Here is a 22,143-nt window from a genome sequence, read left to right as displayed (position 1 = left end):
CAAAGAATCAATGTGAAGCCTCGGAACCAGATTGATCATAAGAAGACGACCACAGCGAGAAATAAGGACAAAAGAAAAACATTGATGAGGATTACCCCATAGAACATCAGATCACTTAGAGATCTGTACGATAACTTGTACATATGTGAAAGTATGAATATACTTTCAGAGGGTGTGGACTGTAATTAGGATTGTTAGGTTCAGGTGTAAATATAAAATATAGGGTTTTATACAGACAATATTCATATGTATAATAAAGTCTTACCAAGTTGTGAAACCTTGTCCGGAACACGAGTCACATACCAGATGACTGTTTCCGTACCACGTGCCTAGCGTTTTGACTGTTGCGAAATCGTGTATGGCGTCACTCCCGAATTACTGTTAGTGCACGTATTGCTATTGTTGGTTTCAGCCCAAAAGAAAGGCTGGACCGTCAAGAGATGAGCGGTACAAACTTGATACGTCGAAAGATCGTGGCAAAGAGATTGCAACCTCACGTGTGAGTGGTACTTGTTGACCGTCGAACGGCTGATGAGAGAGAGGAAGATTTCTTCTGTCCCGAATCCAAAATTGTCGGTCTGTAGGGGTAAGGGTAAAGTTAGGAGGGGATGGAATGGTACTATTGAACAGGGCTGGCTTGAGGTTTATTTAAATTATGGGTTGTAATAAGAGATTTAATGCAGTAAAAAATAAGTAGTTATTTTAATATAAGTTTAATGCAGTAAGAATATTTTTTGCATGTGAAAATTGAACAAGATCAATAGTTTTTATTCAAACGATTTATTAAAAATTGTGTACGCGACGGCATGGCAGTCCGTGCCTGTTTTATACATTTCTTAATTCACATCTAGAAGACATACCCGGGAGTGTTCTTTAGCATTGCTAGTAATTAACGGGCGTGCACAAAATCTTCTTAAATATATTTATATACATATTTATCTAGCGCAGATTTCTCGTTTAACTTCAATTTCTAATGGTAACTGACTTGGCGCTCGGGCCGCCGTAGGGCGGACTCTATTAATTAGTGCGAGAGGAGAGACAGCATCAGCAGCCGGTAAATATGCTGCTGGTGCTGAGGAGTGAAACGGAATTTTCTGCTGCTTTGCAAGGAAAAGTGCAGATGTGATTGCATTTATTGCGTTACATGACATGGCATGACAAGTATATAAATAGTGATAGTGACAATAAAATATCCGCAGATTATATTTATAATTGCATATATCTTGCGATATATCTTGCCCATTCCAAAACGTCGATAATAATAGCTATCAAATCTTTGAAAGACGGGCCCTAGAATCGATAACATTGCTGCCGAAATACTTAAAACTGATTCACGTCTAACTGCTGAACTTTTGCTCCCCATAATCCGAAAGGTATGGGATACAAACCGCATTGCAGCGGGCTGAAAATAAGGCAACGTTATGAGGCATTCAAAAAAGGGCAACTGTGCAAAAATTTCAGAGGAATAACTTTGCATACCGTCATAAATAAAATTTTCACAACCATTATACTGAGAAGATTAGCAAAAAAGTTGAATTTCGAGCTAATCAAGCAAGCTTTGATAATGGAACAAACGGTTAAATGAGACACACCTCTATACATGATTTTTGTCGATTTCGAACGTGCCTTTGATAGCATAAATCATGCTGCTATTCTTTTTCTCAGAGGCATATTTCAGTGCGTCACAGTTTTTCGATTTCTTTCTTAGGTACTTACTTAAGCCGTCCTCTTGTACCTTACGGTGTCGAGGTAAGTGGAGAAATCAGACGTCTCCATGCCTTTCGGTCAGTAGCTAGTCTTTCTGCTTCTCTCCACCCAATATTTCTTTTTACGCAAGCCTTTTCAATATTTGCGTTCCACGTTCTTGCTGGTCTGCCTCTTCGTCGTTTGTTGTCGGATGCAACTTTCAACTTTCTATACCCTCTTTACAGTTCTACCTTCACTCATTCCCGCTATATCTCCGAACCACGATAACTGTTTAGTTTCAAGTCTGTCAAAGGTCCAACACCGCACCTTTCACGTATGTCTTCATTTCTTATACGATCACGTCTGGTCACCCCTGATACCGCACGTAAATATCGCATTTCACATGCTTGAATTTTACTACGGATGTTGTCGTTCACTGTCCACGTATCACTACCGTAGAGTAGCACCGGCTCGATCGTATACAGTTATGAAATACTTTCATTTTTGTTGTCAGGCTTACTTCTTTTTTCCTAATAAAATTTCTTTCTAACGCATTAAGTTGTATGTGACAGAAGAAAGGCACGTCCGTGATTACAGAAATTTATAACATTTATTCTGGTTGTCGATAAATGGCGCTATAATCGAAAAAAAAATTATTTACGAATTATATAATATATCTACGAATATAATCTGTACAATTTATAAGACTATACAAATCAAAGAAAATACCATTTTATAAATGCAATAAACACATTTGATTTGTTTTTATGCCAAATTGTAAATAAAATTTGACAACTGTTAGATTTAACTAAAATGTAATGTTAGAATAAATGTTATAAATGTGTACTTATCATCACGGACTTACATTTTTTCTATCATTTGTGACGCACTGAAAAATGTATATGAAAAGGACCATATACGGAAAATTTTAAAGCTAAAAAACATCCCGCAAAAAAGTATTTCCATTATAAAGTCACTAAGTCACTGTACATTGAGACGCGCAATGCAGCGTGAGACACAATGGCATCAACAGTAACGAATTTAAAATACTTACTGGAGTCAGACAGGGATGTGTGCTTTCTCCGTTTCTTATTCACATAGCTCTATACTATGTTCTCTCCGATTAGACTCCGAAATAAGAGGTATACGATGGACGTTAATCGTTAACCACGCACCTAAGCGATCTAGAATACGCCGATATCTACCTCTTAGGACAAAGGTTCCAATATGTGGCTGTCCGATAAGAAACACTTTCCACTGAAGCCAATAAAACAGTTTTGAAAATCAGTATTAATAAAACCAGATCCATGAGAATAAATGCACGAAACAACATACTATTTACTATTAACAACACGCAGTTTGTAATAAGATTACGTATCTTGAAAGAGTCATACCAGAAAGCGCAGGTACAGAAGACGATATTATGATGAGGATACGAAAAGCTCAACTAGCAATCAAGCAATCAGAATGCTTAACTCTATTTGGAGGTCTTGCAAGTTTACTACAAAGACAAATATCCGAATACTCCAGTCAAATATCATGTTTGTTCTACTCTAAGGATGTGAAACCTGGGAAGTGACAAAAACCTTCACCGGCAAACTGCAGGTCTTTGTTGACAAATGCATATACGAAGAATAGGGATGTTCACTAATTTTTAAATATAGTTAAATTCAATAGATTACAAGGTATATAAAAACGTAACAATCATAAAACTGTTTAAAAATGTATATTTTTTAAGATAAATGAGTTCATAATGTTGATTTTCTTGGAGGCTAGAAAAACGGTACCCTGCAGCGAGGCTACGGTCTGTGACGTCAGCAGTCGTAACGTCTTTGATCGACGACTAGTTTTGTATACTTATTTACGAAGTGTATTTGAATTTGCGCAGTTTTTTACGTACTTGATTATTAAAAATGAAGCCAAATAAGTGGTGTTTTGTTCCTGGGTGTGTAAATACATCAAAAAACAGTTCTGACAAGATTTTTATGACCGTTCCAGCCAATTTAAAACAGAAAAAGAAATGGTTTGTTGCAGCTATAACTTAAAATAACTAACTTAAAGAACTAACTTAATAAAATAAACACTATAGAAGTTTTCCAGAGACTTTCGCCCCTTGGTAATAATGTAATTGTTCTTTCTGCATTTACATTTTTCAAAAATACTTATTAGTTTTCTCAGAATTCGAAAAAAATTAATTAATTTAAATAGCATTAGACCAAGATTTTGCACCTACCCCGTTAAGGAGTAAATGAAAAAGTTTCGGGACCTCAAATTTGTATTCCTTAAACTGGGATATTCCTAAAAACGGGATTCTAATAATACATACAGTAAAGTAAACCTTGAAATAACTACATGTGGATGTAGGTATGACTTTATATTAAAATCATTAATAATTTAGTGAAAAGATTGGTTGAAATGAAAATGTATAATACCCAAGTTCAAAAACATTTTTTACCTTGGAACAGTTGTCAACTCGAAATACGAAACAACCGAAATAAGATCTAGAGTTAAAAAAGACAGAGCAACATTTAACAACATGCATGAGAAATATTTTCACCCATTGTGACATAATATCTCTTTCACTAAAAATGCGGCTGCTAAAATGTTATTATTTCCGGTCTTGCTATATGGCGCAGAGGCCTGGACAATAATGGAAACATTAATGAAAAAGCTAGAGGCATTCGAGATGTGGGTGTACCCACGTATCCTCAAAATATCCTGGGCGACCCACACCAACGTACAGGTATTGCGTCGAATGGGAAAACAAAAAGAAATCTCTTTTACAATTAAGAAACGAAATCTTAAATATTTCGGTCATCTCATGTGGCATGATAAATATCGTATACTCCAACTGATAACGCAAGGTAAAATAGAGAGCAAACGCGGACCCGGAAGAAAAGACACTCATGACTTAAAAACTTACGCCAATGATTTGGACAAAAATCGATCGAGTTATTCAGAAACGCCGCAAATGAAATTAAAATTGCCATGATGATAGCCAACGTCCACAACGGACAAGGCACATGAAGAAGAATAAAAATAGTTTTAATACACCTAACCAAGGTAAGGTAATAACCAGCCAATGTATGTATACAATATGCATGCATACAACTTTCTCTATGTTTTTGTGGAGTATTAAGCATTTATTTTTTAGCTTAAAGAAGACATGGAAAATTATATGGAATATACACTCAGTAAAGCTGTGGTAGATTTATTTTTTTACAAGACGCCAGTAAAGCATACACCATTGTTACATCTACACTACAGTCAGTAGTTAATACGAATCGGCTTTCTGAAAACCTTCTTCCATTTTATTTGTTTATAACTCCACTTTAACCCTGATAAAACAAGAAGAGAACAAAATAAAATGACCTGAAACGTCAAACAGGTAAACAATTTACACTATGAGAATGGCGCGCGCTAGGGGTATGCAACTAGTGACGTCAGGCCAATAGAGAAGCGTTCTTGAAATTTAAAATAATGCTAGATTTCTAATAAAGATTTTTTATAGAAAGACTTTTTCAATTTTGTTGAAATTTTGGACAATTATTCCTAGGGTGTTTCTTAATCGATTTACATGTTTGAAATGACTTTTTAATTTTTTGTGAACATCCCTATTGTTCATATTTTCTGGCCTAACATCATCAGATACGAAGATCTGCTACACCTGAACGAACAAAAGAGTGTAGAAAATGAAATAAAGTTTCCACTTCGAAAAAATAGCTCCAGTATTTCAAAGACTGCCTTGTAGTGGATCCCCAAGGAAAAAAAACAAAGGTCTCCCAGCACAAACTTGGAGAAGATGCATCATGGACGAGTTTAGAGGTCAACGAAAATCTTGGAATGAGGTGAAGACCTAGAGCAAAATAGAACTCGATGGCGCGTTTTCACTGAAGCTCTATGCTCTAATTAGGGATTGAAGAACCTCATATACAAAAGAGCCGCTACAATATAGGTCCCTATATCTGCGTATTTTTTTATTATTCCAAAATGTATGTATTACTCATTGATTAAACGAAGAGTAATGGGGATGTAAGACAGTAGAGGATGTAGATCGTTGTGCAGAATTCTGCGTAGGGAAGTAGGGAACAAGTGATTCCGTACCTTTCTGACCATCTTAAGATTTCTACATGTACAGACGCTTTTCTGGAAGTTGAAACCCGGTATTTGTAATGACGCAAGCCAGTTTCTTGTCAGAATTCGATTAGTCGCTTACTTTTTTGATTTCTCTCTCCCAAGCCAAAGTTTCCAGTGATGTTTTGCGTTATCTTCTGTTCAACTTAAGCGTTAAAGTCTCGTATAATTGGTTTTGTTTCTTGTTTCTTTATTTTTAGAACTTCTTCTATTTGATGGCAGAATTCTTCATTTTCTGTTCATCTGCATCAGTAGTCACAAACTTATATTATATTTAGGTTTGGCATTCAGCTGTATTAACAGTATTCTGTACTTCTACGGTAACGTAAATTCGTCATTCATGGCGTCTAAGGAACAAATAGGGAAAAATAAATCAACACCAATTTTAAAAACTAATATTCTGTTTAATGTTCATCTCACAAACTAAAAATGTACAATAATTCCATCGGATAATAGGAAAGACATCTGTAAAACAAAATCCTAATCACAGTGCTATACAAAAAGTGATAAAACGTGATAAAAAAACAATTATTCTTAACTCTATGTAAAATCTTTATTAAACTTTATCCTACTTCAAAGACAAGATTAAAATAAATACAACAACAAAGTATAAACAAAAAAGATATCTAAAGTTATATTCATTTTTCCTATGGACAAACTGTACAAAATATGCTTTGTTTCAATTTCTTTATATACTTCTATAGGTACTGTGACTACAGGATGACCCGTTGCTCAGCTTTCAGATAAAAACATTAAAAAAATCTACAAACAATAAATAAGAGAAATTATTATTAGATAGTATTTGTATAACTGTGCAATTATTGCTCCATTGGAAAAAAAATTGAAAAACGATGAAACGCCAACTTTAATTTGATCTTACTGAAAATCAAATATCGACGCTCAACGTCAATGTCAAACTTCAAATGTAAACGCCACACGTCCACTCAAAGTCAAACGTCAACATCAAAAGAAAAATACTTTTAGGTCTAATTTATAATGATGGTCGTAAATTACTGTAGAAGGAGATATAAAAAATGAAATGAATAAAGACGGAGGTATTTCAGTTAAAAAGACGATACGTAAAAGAAAAATAAAGTATTCACAAATTTTGCAATAAAGTATAAAATAAAAAAACGTTATGCAAATGTCAATGTCAACGTCAAACGTCAATATCAAAAGGAACGTCATAACCAGGGTTGGCAAAAACCACGGTTTTTTCCAAAAAAACCAAAAAAAAACAGGTTTTTTTGCTTTTAATCAGGTTTATTTGGTTTAAACCAGGTTTATTTGATACAAAGTATTAAATTTATATATAAGCAATGAAAAAATTATTAAGACAACTTTTATTTTTATTTACACACACACAAAATTAATATAACAAAAAACATCTTCAAACGTAATAATATTCAAAATAACTAAATTTGAAAATACAAAAATAGAATTTATTTATCTCAATTTTCTTCATTTACTGCAGATGTATTAAAAACTTTAAATAAACAACAGTTTGGAGGCTTTTGCTGTACCCAACCTGTTTCGACTTCACTAGCCCAAAGGAATAAAAAATTATTCTTTCAACGCTTGCCGAAGACGCTTGGGTTGTGTGAAGTTGTTCAATAATATTAATGATGTTAGTGTGATGATATTAATATTTTTGTGGCTTTTCTGCCACTCAATCGGTGTCACTTTTGAAGTAACACTGTTTTCAAAAAAATATTTTTGAAAAGCTACACTTTTTGCCTGAAACTTTATAATTATTAGCAAAACGTCAATTTCAGGATACTTTTCTTTTGCAAAGTCCAGTGCTGTTGATGTCTCTTCCTGTGTTAAATCTAAGTAGGGGGATTTTTCCCTTGTGTCAAGCATATATGATAAAAATGTGCTTATGTTATTGCCATTTCATACAGACTTTTGAATTTTTTTTACACTATTCATTTCCAATATTTCTGAAATTGTTTTCAAGCTCATTCCATGCATGTACAGGATCACTAATGTATTACTTTGTTTTGAAAAACCCACAAAAAACCAGTTTCAACCAAGGTTTCAACCATGTTGGTTTAAACTTGCCAACCCTGGTCGTAACGTAAAAGAAAAACAAACTGAAAAACAATTTTTGAAAGAAAAACATTTAAAATTTATATTATTCCACATTCCTCAAGAAATATACAAGGCACGTACGTGAAAATAGGTAAATTATAGATCATTAATTATATTAAACCTGTTAACTACCTCGATATGGGACATTACATAATTTTCAATGAATTATGTACATCTTAAAAAGTAATTTCAGGTATAATTGCTCTCCCAACGGGTCACCTGTAAGTGGTATATATGTACAATAAAAAACTAGCCTTAAAAATACCTTCTCAAACCTGTCTTTACAAACAAAAAGTACATATGTACATAAAGGATATTGTTCGAAAAAAGTCAATCAACTGTTTCAGAATTTAGCAAAAAGAGTTCAACAATGAGTAAAGTTGTGTCAGTTGAACGTAGAATAATGTATTAACTGTGTAGTATTATTACACTGTGTAGTTATCAACTGTGTAGTATTATCAATGGAAATATTGGGAAGGAAGCAGCATGCAGACTGTACAGGATTTATATTAGCATCTAAAAAATAAGAGTAATCCATATTGATTTAATTTTTAAAGTCTCAAACAAATATTATTTACATGTACTGTTTACATTACGTAAATGGGCGACATTGCTTCTGCAATGTAGGCCACTCGTTTTGAAAACAACGGAGTCAGCAATTATGTTACTATTAGTATTTTTCATGGTCACGTTCAAGTATGATCAATCATAACAAACAATTGGGATTTATTTATAGATACGTAGAAAGTAAAGAAAGAGATTATTCATTATTCAAAAACCGACGTGGTTAGAGTAGAGACATTATCCATCCCGACACCAACTAGTTACTGTCGTACATGGTGACTTAAATAAATATATTTCGGTAATTAGTGTTTCAACTTAATCAACCCCATCATCGGGGGGGGGGGGGGGTAACAATCCCCAGTACCAAGAACAATAGGTAACCATAGTCTCCATATGAGTAACGATAATGAAACAAGGTTAATAGATTTTGTAGAATCCCACAACCTACTAATAAAATCAACAATGTTCGAACACAAGAAAATACACAAAGAAACATGGGTCACCAACGACAGCGTCACAAGAAATCAAATCCATCATGTTCTGGTAGATGGACAGAGGATTATAACAACATAGGCTCTACTTGGAAAAATATAAAATTAACTTTGATAAGCGTATCAGATGAAATACTAGGACAAAAAAGAGAGCAACAAAAAAATGATTGGGTGACGATTTACTGAAATCCATAAAAGACATAATCAAAATCCCTCGCACAACAGTGAAAGGTATCAATAAGAACAGAGACAAGAAAACTAATAAAAAGGAAGAAAGAGTACCAAGAACACAGAGATCAAGGCCGGGTACCAAACAAGAACAGGAAACTTCCTTCAAAACGACAGCGAACAGCTTATTACTGATGACAATTATATCCTAAAAACCTGGAAGGAATGTTTCTATGAACTGTTAAACGACAAATCTAGCACAAATACATCAAACATAGAAGTGCATACAGCTGAAATAGAAGATCAATACCCGACATACGTTTTTGGTTTGTGTAATGAGGAAGTGTGTCAAAATGACAAATACAATGCAATATATATTTTCACAAGAAAAGGGTCCTTCCTAACTTGTGTGGTGGAGGACGTTGATGTAATTTGCCAGGAGTGCTTCAAAATGCCTCAAGTCAATGTCATCACCATTAACCCGTACACATCCACTGCTGGACATGGGTCTCCCTAAGCTCTTTCCATCTGTCTCTGTTCTGTTCGGCTTGTATACAGTTACTGATAACATGCTTCAGAGTCGTGTTTGTTTTGAATAATGAAGAAGTGTGCTAAAATAATTCCAAATTCAGTGCAATATGAGATATTTGTCAAAATGGAGTAGTTTATGTCTTGTGTTGTGGGCAACGTTGATGTGATTTGTCAGACGTATGTGAAAATTACCAAAGTTAACGCCATTTGACATAAGATTTTTTTATAAGTATGTCAAAATCACAAAAGTGATGACAATAGGATATTTTCACAACTAAGTAGTAGATTCACAAGTAGTTCAAAATCACAAAGTCAACGTATTTCGAGCTATATTGACAGGAATGAGAGTCAATGGGATAAGAGCGATTTTCACAATCAAAAATAAATAAATTTGCTGAATCTTGTCACCAAAATCAGAAAATTCAAAGTAATTTCAAATGGTTTCAAGTGACTATGGCCAAAAAACCAAAAGAGAGACAAGATAACATTATTTTGGTCCATTATCCTGAAAGAGGGCGCAGCTAACGATGCTATTGATATATAAAGTTTCTTCGCAGAACTGGCACAACTTTTATTAGAATTTTCCATCTCCAACATCATCATAACTTGAGTTCTTGTGTACTCCACAGCAAATATCGAAACATATATTTTTCTGTTTGGTGAACAAAACATTCACTAAAATTTTTGCACTATCGAAAAATTGTATTTATGAACACTAAATGTACTGAAAGGCCATATCGCCGGTCCAGAAGAAGAATGACGTAACCAGAAGAATGAAGTAACTGCAAAAATTAAAATTCTCCAGGAGGACAAAAAACCGATGTTTAAATATTTAAAATCGTAATTAGATGAAGAGTAATCGCGCAAGAGCATCGGTATGGCGGTTATTCCTACAACGATGGCTTTTATTTTCATCCCTATTAATTCGAATTTCATTATTCTAATTTAATCCCCGCATTTTCAACCCTATCTACAGTGGCGTCATTATGCATCTGAAACAAGGCCTAAAACGGCGCGTATTTCAATAACGACGCAACTACCCTATAGTGGCTCAGTACATTTTTAGAGTTCGGTCGTTTTTGTATCATCTGTACACAGTATTTTAGAAGTTAATTATGCAATAAACAGAAATTGACAAAATTTGCAGTTAGGTACGTCATTGTTCTTCCGGGACAGCGATTTATAGTAATATAGCTACATGAAACGATGCTTGGTAATTGCATTGCTAACGGATAAAGACTTTAACAATGAAATATATACAGGATGTTTATTTTAAATAAATTTATTTTATGTAAATCTTGATTGACTCTTTACGATATATACCCGAACATTAACCACTGTAAATCAAAAAAAGTACCAACACAGAACTGTTAAAATAAGAAAAATGTAAAAAATGTAAACAAACAGATCCTAAAGCCAGCACAGCCCTAATTATTTAATAGAATATAACATAACATGATAACTGTAAGGCAATACTTTTTGTGTTATTCATATATTAAGTATAAAATCACTTGTTCAGGACCAGCCTTTAAGTTCTAATGTAAAATGAAAAGTTTCTTATACAGGGTGATTCATTACGAATGTCCAAGTTTAGTTCTGGGTGTCAGAGTTGTAGTTTCTAGACCTCAACCCTAATCACTTAAGGCTATGGGTACATAATTCGCAAATATTTTACGGCTATCCCTACTTTTTCTGTCTTCACACGGCAAATTACAAATTACGTGTAGTAAAATTCTCACTGGTATAGAAACTGCAGATGTAAACATTAGGTTGACAGTGACATTGTCATTAGAAAGGTAGAGATGGCTATTTCGGTTTCGTTCAGTTTTTGAATGTTCTTGGATAACCTTTACTTGTATAAATGATAGGATTATTTTTTCACTAATTATGTATTCAGTGGTTACCATTATTTATATACTATACAAATAGTCGAAAAAGAAAAAAAGTTGTAAAGTTATTTTAATAATGTCCTGTTACCATGGAAAGCTTAGATAAGGTTTGAACATGTGAAGAACTGCGTTGTATAAATGTAGTATCACTCAATTAATTTATAAAGACTTTATTTATTTCTTTATTTGCGCAAATTAAAATATGGGACGTTGTTACAAGAAATGTGTTACTGAAAAGCGAAGAAATAGACGGTTAGCTCAATTGAAGTAAGTACTTTTTTACATAAATCAAATTAATTACTTTTATATTTTTCAAATTAATTTTAAATTTATAGTGAAAATATGATCTATAAAATCTATCGGTAAAACAATAATTTTCACATTAAGTTTTATTCTCGTTTAAAGGAGTAAACTATTTATTACTACACAACAGAAGTACCTACTACTGACCAGAAGTATCTACTACAAAGCGTAGCGCCAGCCGTGTCTGCATTACACCAATCGTGATGGAATTAGTTTTCCATGTGCTTGTGATTTGTGAATTCACATTTTTACGTACCAAATTATTAGAATTGTACATGAGTAAAAATGAGTGACTCATATCCGAAGCGACAAAAGAGTTACGCGGGGATAAAAATGAACAATTGTTATTTGTTAATCTTCTTCACAATTATTAAATTTTATTTGATAAAAGAATGACCCCAAAAATTAAGAATCTGCTTCTTAGTTTGTATATTTTTCTATGACACACATTCATAAATGCTGCCATATTGTAACAAAAAAATACCTACGCCGAAGACGTCCACCCACCAACTTCACTTAAACTGAAGCAAAATACTACTAAACAAGCACATACTTCAAAAGCGTAGTACATTCTTCTATGTAGGCTAGTAAATAGTAGCAAATACTACGGAGAAAAGCAAATGCTTTTAAGTGTAGCGAAATCTTTAAAAATGTAGTACGTACTTGAAGCATTAGCATTTACTACATTTTATACCACCATGGGCACTTTACTTTATAGCTAAACTCGTACCTATTTACGGTTATCGGAACAAACTCTTATAAAATAATGCTTTTATTTGAACTTTAATGACTTGGAATACTTGGATTTTCCATAAATAATATATAAACAATAAATAACTTTTTATTAGTTGAACGCCTTAAATCAATTATTATTTTTCAAATACACTATCAATACTATTTAATAAACAACTCTTTGTTTGATTTTATTATCATCGTAAAAGCGTTAAAAAGCAGTAGCAGAATGAACTGCTATATCAAAATAGCGGGTCGGACACATCTCTACTTGGCACTGTCTAGCTAGAGTCTTGTCATAACATTATATTCGAATGAGTGCGTTGTATGACAAAGATAGCGAATGTTCGATTTCCACGGACTTGGTGTCCATTTTTTTCGAATCCTGAAAAAACTAAAAAGTATTTTTAAAAAATTTAAACACAAAATGAAAGACTAAATTATTATCGAGGGCCGAAAGTCCCTTAGAATATATAAGAAGTTTCTTTCGAATAAGATATTTGAAATTAAAAATCACACTAAATTTTCTCTTAAAATAAATTTTAAATTACTGCGTTTAAATTTTTTAAAAATACTTATTAGTTTTCTCAGGACAAAAAAAAATGAATCCCCATTTGAATAGCATTGCAGCCGAAAATACGTACCGATTCTCTTAAATAAAATGTGGCTACTTACTGTGTTACGGTGTTTTATTAAAAATTTAAAAATTTGTTGCCAGTAGGTACTTTTAAACTATTTAACATATCCTTGTCATTCTTGGCAGAAAGTGTAAGTTGTATACCGTACTAAATTATGATACAAAAACGTTTCTAGCTACTACCAGAGACGTACGATAGGGAGCAGTGAAAGGTTGATTCTTCCCAAATCCTACGCCACTGCACTGGTGGAATTGCTATTTTAGCATAATTTTTAGATTCTCCAATACTTCCTACGTAAATAATATACTCTTCGTTCGTAACGACAAAATCATTAGTTATCGAGATATTTGAAGTTAAAAATGAAGGGGCATAATACATTAATCAAAATAACTGTGCCGTTTCATTTTTTCTTCAAATATGTCGAAAACTAATGATTTTATCGTTATGAATGACAAGTATATTATTTACATAAAGTATTGGAGAATCTAAAAATTATGCTAAAATAGCAAATCCGTCAGTGGCAAAGAATTTGGGAAGGGTCAACCATTCACTGTCCCCTGTCGTACGCCTCTGGGAGTAGCCAGAAATGTTTTTGTATCATAATTTAGTAGGATATACATACAGTACCTACACTTTCTGCCAAATATGGCAAGGATATATCAAATACACACACCGGCAAAATTAGCCGAACGCCTTAAAAATGGGACATGTTTGATGGCTCGAATTTCCTAAACCTGTTGTCCGATTTGAGTGATTCTTTTAGTATGATATAGTTTCATTATTTAAGAATATCGGTGTAATAATATTGTTGCTAGACAGGTAAATGTCATTTTATACCGGGTGTAACAATCATACTGTGTTTTTTCTTAAAATTCGGAACACCCTGTCGAATATTCTAGCATATATAAAACATTGAAATTAAAACTCAATTATAGCCTTAGGCTTTCTTAACATTTTCTTTTTTGATTCATTTGCTTATGTTGGAAAATAAAAAAGTTCTGGGCTTTAACAACTAGCCATGTTTTTCATCAATAAATCCTCATAGTAGGGGAGGAAAGTATGCTAGATTTGCAGTTACTCGAGCGTTATGGGGACCTATTGGATTGTGAAGAGTGGGTGCTAAAACCAAAAAAAGTTAAGATACGTTTTTCATAAACTGTGGGACTCTCCGTTTTTTAATTTAATTTTCCATTTCCACCAATCGTTTTTTCCCATTATACCCATCTACCCATAAGAGTTACTTATTTTTACGTCAAGAATCCAAATCTGCAATAAAAATTGGGGGCTTCTATTTAAGATTTTAAAGTAACCCTCACCCCACCTCCGTGGGGGATCGTGTTTGGTGCCATTCGATAGATTTTTGAAAAATATTAAATACGTGTATTTTGCAGTTTTACGATCTGACGTTCATTTCGCGAAATATCGTATTTAAAATTTTTAATTTATCCCCACCCCTCTCTGTGGGGTGACGTGTTTAGTATTATTCGATACAATTTTGAAAAATATTGAACACGTATTTTTTAGTTTTTCAATCTGACGTTTATTTCGCGAAATATTCGCTTTTTTTTGTGAAACTTTGTGACACCCATTTTCTTACGCCCCGCTCAAATCGTCAGATTTTTGAAATATACACTATTTTGCATGTATTTAACTTAACTTATCTTAATCTAACAATTTCTAGTTTTTCCAAGAATAGATTTTTTTCGGTCCCCCCTTAATGAATTCCCCGGTGTTAAGAACCAATATATGGTATAGGTACATTTACAGGGTACAAGGTTTCTCCCCATGTGATAACCTGACGCTCTCGAGTAACTGCAAAAATCCCCGCTTGGGCTCCCCTACCATCATTATCTGCTTAGTTTAATAAACAAGCCTAAAGTAATTCAATAAATGTATTAAATAAATAAATTACTAAGCGTTGTAAGCGATGTCACAATGACGACCTCCCGTGGATTTCAGCTGAACTAGCTTCGAGGGGGTTTTAATGTCAAACGCTGAGCGCACATGTATTTGAATCAAGTATGTAATATTCAGTATTTATTTTTGCATGTTTTTTTACAAATTTTATATACAACATCGACGCAAAATGAACATCAGATCGAAAAACTGCAAAATACACGTATTCAATATTTTTGAAAAATCTATCGAATGGCACCAAACACGAGCCCCCACGGAGGTGGGGGTGGGGGATTTAATTTAAAATCTTAAATAGGAGCCCCAGGCAACTTTTATTCGACACATTTTTTCGAATTATGGATAGATCGCGCTATAATCGGAAAAAAACGATTGTTTCAAATGGAAAATTAAATTTAAAAAAAAATGAAAAGTATCCCACTATATGGAAAACTTAACTTAACCTTTTTCTGGTTTTAGCACATACTCTTCACAATCCAATAGGTCCCCATAACGCTCGAGTAACTGCAAATTTAGCATATTTTCCTCCCCTACTATAAGGAATTATTGATGAAAAACATGGATAGTTGTTAAGGCACATAACTTTTTTTATTATCCCACATAATTAAATGAATCGAAAAGTAAAATGTTATGAAAGCCTAACTCTACAATCGAGTTTTAATTTTAATATTACACATATGCTAGAATATTCCACAGGGTGTTCCAAACTTTAAGAAAAACTCACAGTATGATTGGTACACCCGGTATAAAATGATGTTTACCTGTCTAGCAACAATATTATTACAACGATATTCTTAAATAATAAGGCTATAACATACTAAAAGAATCAATCAAATCGGACAACTGGTTTAGAAAATTCGAGACATCAAACACGTCCCATTTTTAAGGTGTTCGGCTAATTTTGCCGGTGTGTGTAGTTTTAAAGTACTGGGCACAAATAGTTTTTAAATTTTTAAATAAAACACCCTGTAACTCAGTGAGGAGCCACATTTTAATTTAAGTGTTTAGGGTTAAGTCTTAATATTTTGGGGTCTAGAATCTACAACTAAGAGATTGGACATTCTTAATGAATCACTCTGTATAGGTATAACTATAAAGGTAAGTGAAAAGGGTACACCAAGATGGAGGAACGGCAACATTGAATGTGTGCATGCAAATAAAAAATAATACACGCAATATTGCACTAATATACATCAAATAATTATTAATAGATACCATTCGAAATCTTTACCACTCATACACAAAAATAGCAATTGATAAAAGAGTTGCAGCTTGTCTGTAAAGTTTAAATTTATCACAACAGGTTATTACCAAAAAACTCAAAGACTGGCTCCCAAACACGTTGAATATTGTTTAATGTATCAAATACAACTTATAGTTTAAGAGATATACAGTGTAGGTAGTCATTACATGCCAATAGTTGGCATAATTATCTATTATTATACAAGGTGTCCCCGAAAATAATGCGTTCCTTTAATGTGTGGATATAATGCACAATTTAGAACAAAAAAGTCCTACAACATTTTTTCCTAAAGTTAACTGTGTCCAAAAAAAATTACATTGTTCTCCATATGAGTGAATTTTTATTTTCATACATTTTAATGACCTGGCAGCATTGCGTAGAAGAACCTGTGGAACCCCTTATTTATTTACTATTTGAGGTGTGATTTTTAGGGTTGTTGATCCTAGATGTAGGTACCTACCTGCAAAATAATTATTTCTTGCTTTAATAATGTGGCATTTTTGCTATTAATATCTGAATTAAGATTTTAGATTAAGGCTCTAAATTTTACATAAATTATAACTTTTACTTAAGTAACTATGGTTTAATTCCTAAAATGTAATTAATGCTCTTAGTGGAAAAATGATTTGTATCTAATGTTTTTCTGAAATCTATTGAAATATGGAATAATTTTAAACGAATTGATAAAATGTCAGTCATTTACAATAAAAAACACTTTATCTTTTAACTAAACTAGTATTATGTAGTTATTAAGCTTTAAAGGTGTTGAATGCAAAGGTTTTAACTGAATTACATAGTTTACGGTGGAAATTAAATACAACAGACAACGTTTAATAATTCTAATTTAGTTTTTTACATTATGCTCCGACTATCAGTAATTTGTTTACTTGTGGTCTAAAAATTAAATTAAATATTTGTAAAAAAGTATATTAATTGACAATTTTTATAATACTTAGGGCCGGTTGTTCGAACGCTAATCAACAATGATCATTATCAAATATTTAATTACTGTCACCAACTGTCAATGTCAACTTTGTTTGGGTTGCTGAAAACATAATTAATTATAATTATGAAATTACTTAATCAATTATGTTAATAATTGTTATGTTAATTGATTAACTAATCTCATAATTTTAATCAATTATGTTTTCAGCAACCCAATAAAAGTTGACATTGACAGTTTTGACAGTAATTAAATATTTGATAGTGATCATTGTTGATTAGCGTTCGAACAACCGGCCCTTAAATGTTCAAAGTGAGCTCTACCATGTATCGATACGACGAATACGGTTGTTAGTAATGCCATAGTTAACTAAATTATGTCGGATAGTTTCTACAGCACCAAAAATGCGTTTATGTAATTCAGCTTCTGTTTGGATTTTATGTCGGTTATCATACACTGACGATTTCAAATGTCCCCAAAAATAAAAATCCAATACATTGAATTCGGGACTCACGGTGCCACAGAATGAGTCCATTCCTACCAATTCCACGAGGATAGTGGTATCCACAAGATTTTTCACAGCTTTGGTAAAATGTGCTGGGGCTCCGTCGTGAAGAAACCACATCTGACGTCGCGTCGTCTTTGCGAAGGCACGTCTTCAAGAAGTACCGGCAAAACATTTTGCAAAAAATTTACAGGCCTTTACATTTAGTGTTCTGGATAATTCATAAAATATTGCACCCTTTACCCTTTCTGTATACTTTACAAATTCCTCATTGTTAAGAAAGACATGTTCTTTTGGAATAAAACTAAATGACCCCAAATATCCAATGTCAATAACATCAAACAAAACAAGGGGTGAAAAAATGTAAACACTAGCCATTTGGTTAATATTTACATTTTTACTTTACTACCTACCAAATACAAATGACCTACAAACCTACTGTTTTTAAATGTGTCAACCTTTAGCTCTTGTATTGCACGGTGTTGCCAGACTTCAATTTGCATATCAAAATGTATTTTCGTTTTTTGGCCAAACGGCTGAATTTAGAAAAAAATGTCATAAGACTTTTTTGCTCTACATTTTGCTTTCTATCTATACCTTTAAGGAACGCACTATTTTCGGGGACACCCTGTATATGTAAATATTCAAGCACATGATTAGGAAAATTGTAAGTATTAGTTAAAGATATTATCTAAATTTTGTATTTTATATATTATAACGACGTGGCAAATTCTCCAACGTCACTGATAAAGACACGCCTCTTGGAAATATTATCATGCGCGCGCATTAAAACCACGTCGCTTGAATCAGTGGCGGATCTAGACATTGAAACCACTACTAACTAAAAACAAAAAAGATAAACCCAAACTACATCCTCTTCTTCTTTTGGTGCCTATTCGTTTTGAATATTGGCGAATTATGGCTATAATTATTTTATTAACTGATGCTTTAAATTAAGTAATTGTTATTGAGAACTATATCATCGGATTTTTTAATCATGATATTCTTCTTCTTCCAATTCCTCGCTTTCCGAATACTTTGCCTTCAGTCTGTATTTAGTGCCGTTTCTCATTATGTGTCCGAGATATTCTAACTTTCTCCTTTAAATAGTATACATCACCTCTCTTTCTTTCCCCATTCTTCGTAATACGGTCTCGTTGGTTATCTTGTCCGTCCATGATATCCTTAGGATTCGCCTGTATAGCCACATCTCGAAGGCTTCAAACTACATAAAAGACATAAATAATAACTTATATGCATTAAGTTCCCTTAATTTTCCTAACAAACGGGTTTACTGGGTTGAATTTGTCTGTCTGTGGTTTAAGTTTCATGTCAGTTAATATATGAGACAACAATTGTTTTTCTTTCATTTTGGACCTTGTTGGTGGGGAGAATTTCCCCATTTTCCCTCCCCATAGATCCGTCAGTGCCTTGAATTTGTTGACTACAGACACACCTGCGCAACATATAAAGCTGAAATAAGAGTTGGAAATCAAAGTTACGCCACTGATATAGACACGTCTCTTGAAAATATGTAATTCAGTAACTATAGAAGCACCTGCGCAACATATTAAGCTCAAGTAAAAGCTAAAAATCAAAGTTGTCAAAGCAAAAGTGAGGATCAGGATATGTTTCGTTATAAAAATCTTAGTTGATAAAAATTGAAGATCATAGTTATGAAAACTGTAAGCACGGGTCAAAGATATTGTCCAAATTTTGTAAGTTGTATCATGATACTATAAATAACAAGATAATATATTGCACATCCTGAAGTTGTGACGTAACTCGAGACCGGCAAGTTCGTAATGGTTCGTAATCATTCGTAATGTCCGATTAGTTTGAATTGTTCGCGGTTGTAAGCTGTGTATTTTATATTTTATTTTTTACGAAATTTTGACAGGAATTTCGACACTAATTTTTTTTTCGAATACATTGAAGTTTAAGGTTATTTTGCTAATTGAATAATTTCATCACATAATGCATACAAATCCCATTTAACTTTAACAAGAATTCAAATTCAACTTCCGGTCTCCAGTTACGTCATCATGCGCCAACTCGGAATTATTTGAGCTACGGAAAGACTCTATCTCGTTATTTATAGTATCATGAGTTGTACGTAACCACGCGACGACGTGGCAAATTCACGAACGCCACTGATGTAGACACGCCTCTTGGAAATATGATCATGCGCGCGCATTGACACAATGTCCCTTGAATTTGGAGTCCTGTGCAACATATCAAGTTGAAGTAAGAGCTGGAGATCAAATTGATCAAAGCAAATACTGAAATCAGGATTCGTGTTGCAAATACATATCAAAAAGGATAAAACAACACACTCTTATACGTTATTACTTATGTTTGTTTTCGTATTCAACTGCCATCGAGATTTTTCTCATCCAAAATGCCTATACTCCACCACAAGACTTGTTAAAAGAAAATATAATTTAATCAGTACATAAAAAATAATTTTCAATTCGATAGGAATGACAAATTCAGTCTTAAACCAATCAGTCCTTTAAAGAGCTTTTAAAAAGTATATTAAGTCTTCGAAATCAGTTGTTTAGCGGAAGAGATATAGGAAAAAGTTAAACTGAACGTTTTTTCATCAAGATTAATAAATTTTTGACGACCAGAACGCGATTAAATACAATTTTTCTATCGTCAATGATAATTTAAGAAGCTTGTTACAATCCTTACTATTTTTTTATGAACTACATCTTTTGAAATTCTAAAAATCAACAATTATCCTAATCAGGTATCCATAAAAACCATTCTAGTCTCGTCTACACAATATACCTCTTTTATATATACATTCATCTCGCAGGCATCCCATCACTATTCACTGGTTAAAACGTTTAACGTCTCATTGTACTATTCAACGGTTGCAACATCCCGTTTATATAAGTCCTGTACATTTGGGGTTGCGCTCTCTGCAACGCAGCCGGATCCTGATACTGCGTCTGCGCCATATTCATCATCTGCATCGGTATCTGATTATTGATAAACCCTGTATTAGCTATATAACTAGTCACGGCGCTGGGCGTTTGCTGAGTAGGCATGGGGTAGCTGTTCATGTTGTAGGTCTGCATGTGCTGCATAGCCGCTACATTAGTGCTGTTCCTGCTGGACCTGCCCAAGTTTTGACTGATAGACGGAGGTGTCACGGTGCTGCTCAGCTGATTGACGTTCATGTTTGCTTGGTAGTACTTATGATAGCCCAGCACCTGCTGCTGCAAATTGGGCGGGATCGCGGAGGGAGGGGTTAGGTTTCTCACAGTCTGATTCTGCACTATTTGGTGTGTGGGGGGAGGAGTGGCGTGCAGGTGCGTAGGGGGAGGGGTTAACGTCATCGTAGCCGGAGGGGGCGTCATGATCTGGCACGACGGAGCGGGAGTCATGTCCAAACCGTTGGTCAGTTGCTGCAGTTTGGCTATGCTAGAACTTGCGTTGGCTGTCGCTGGTTGGACGGCCGCTGTGTTGCCTCTTTGAGATGGAGATGGGGTTGTTGAGTGTGTGTGAGGGTTGGTCTGGATGTAAAAGTTAGTTCCTGAAAAGCAATAAATAGTTAACCCAAAATGAAATAAATCACCATAATTAATATACAAAGGCACCAGAAGATATGTCATAATGTACAAACGAAGAATTGGGAGACCATTTGAATGAATCCATAATCATTTGTAGTCCAAAACTGGGAGATCTTTTGAATAACCAAAGTATTGTGAAAGCTTAAGTTGTACACACTATCAAACTATTAAAAAGAAGCAAAGCCGCAGGACCAGATGATGTGTATGCAGAAACAATCACGTTAATGAAGAAAATGTGAACATTATTGTGAAGCTCTTTAACAATATCTACGATACGGGCCAGATTCCAAAAAAATTGGTTTCGCTCTACATCTATCGCTGCACAAAACACTACGTGCGAAATTCTTCAAGGACCATCAGCTTATACAATAAAGAGATGACTCAGAATTGAATGTAGCAAAACTTTTCGTATGCAATTGTGAGAACATCGAAAAACAACTCGACGCATGAGAAAATGGAGAAGATGAAATGGTCCATAGCGCTTTATACGCAAATAAAAGAATACGCATATTGACTTGTATATTAGGGTGCATCGAAAAAGGCGAAAATTTTTTTTTTGCGATGGAAAAGTAATACCTCACAAAAGTTGCCCAATCAACTGTTAAATATTTTGGTAAAATTTTTTCGAAATTGGAAAATATCTTCTGCCCCCCCAAGACAATTAAAAATTTTGAAAAAATGTTAACAGACGAAAAAAATTTTTATTTCGAAACGAAAATGTAAT

General features: G+C 33.7%; 1 protein-coding gene across 4 annotated transcripts in view; it reads right to left on the bottom strand.

Annotated features, from left to right (window-relative positions):
* Positions 1–6,203: 6,203 nt before the first annotated feature.
* The window catches only part of LOC114327377 (histone acetyltransferase KAT6A), a 59,114-nt gene continuing 43,174 nt past the window's right edge, over positions 6,204–22,143 (bottom strand). For all 4 annotated transcript variants that reach the window (XM_028275974.2, XM_028275973.2, XM_028275972.2 and 1 more), the window contains exon 20: positions 6,204–21,382. In XM_028275974.2, the coding sequence (XP_028131775.2) occupies positions 20,691–21,382 (692 nt within the window). In that variant the 3' untranslated portion in view covers positions 6,204–20,690. The remainder of the gene's footprint in view (positions 21,383–22,143) is intronic.

The sequence above is a fragment of the Diabrotica virgifera genome, chromosome 7 (genome assembly GCF_917563875.1).
Source record: "Diabrotica virgifera virgifera chromosome 7, PGI_DIABVI_V3a".
NCBI classification, from domain to species: domain Eukaryota; kingdom Metazoa; phylum Arthropoda; class Insecta; order Coleoptera; family Chrysomelidae; genus Diabrotica; species Diabrotica virgifera.
This window is presented reverse-complemented; position numbering and strand designations above follow the sequence as displayed.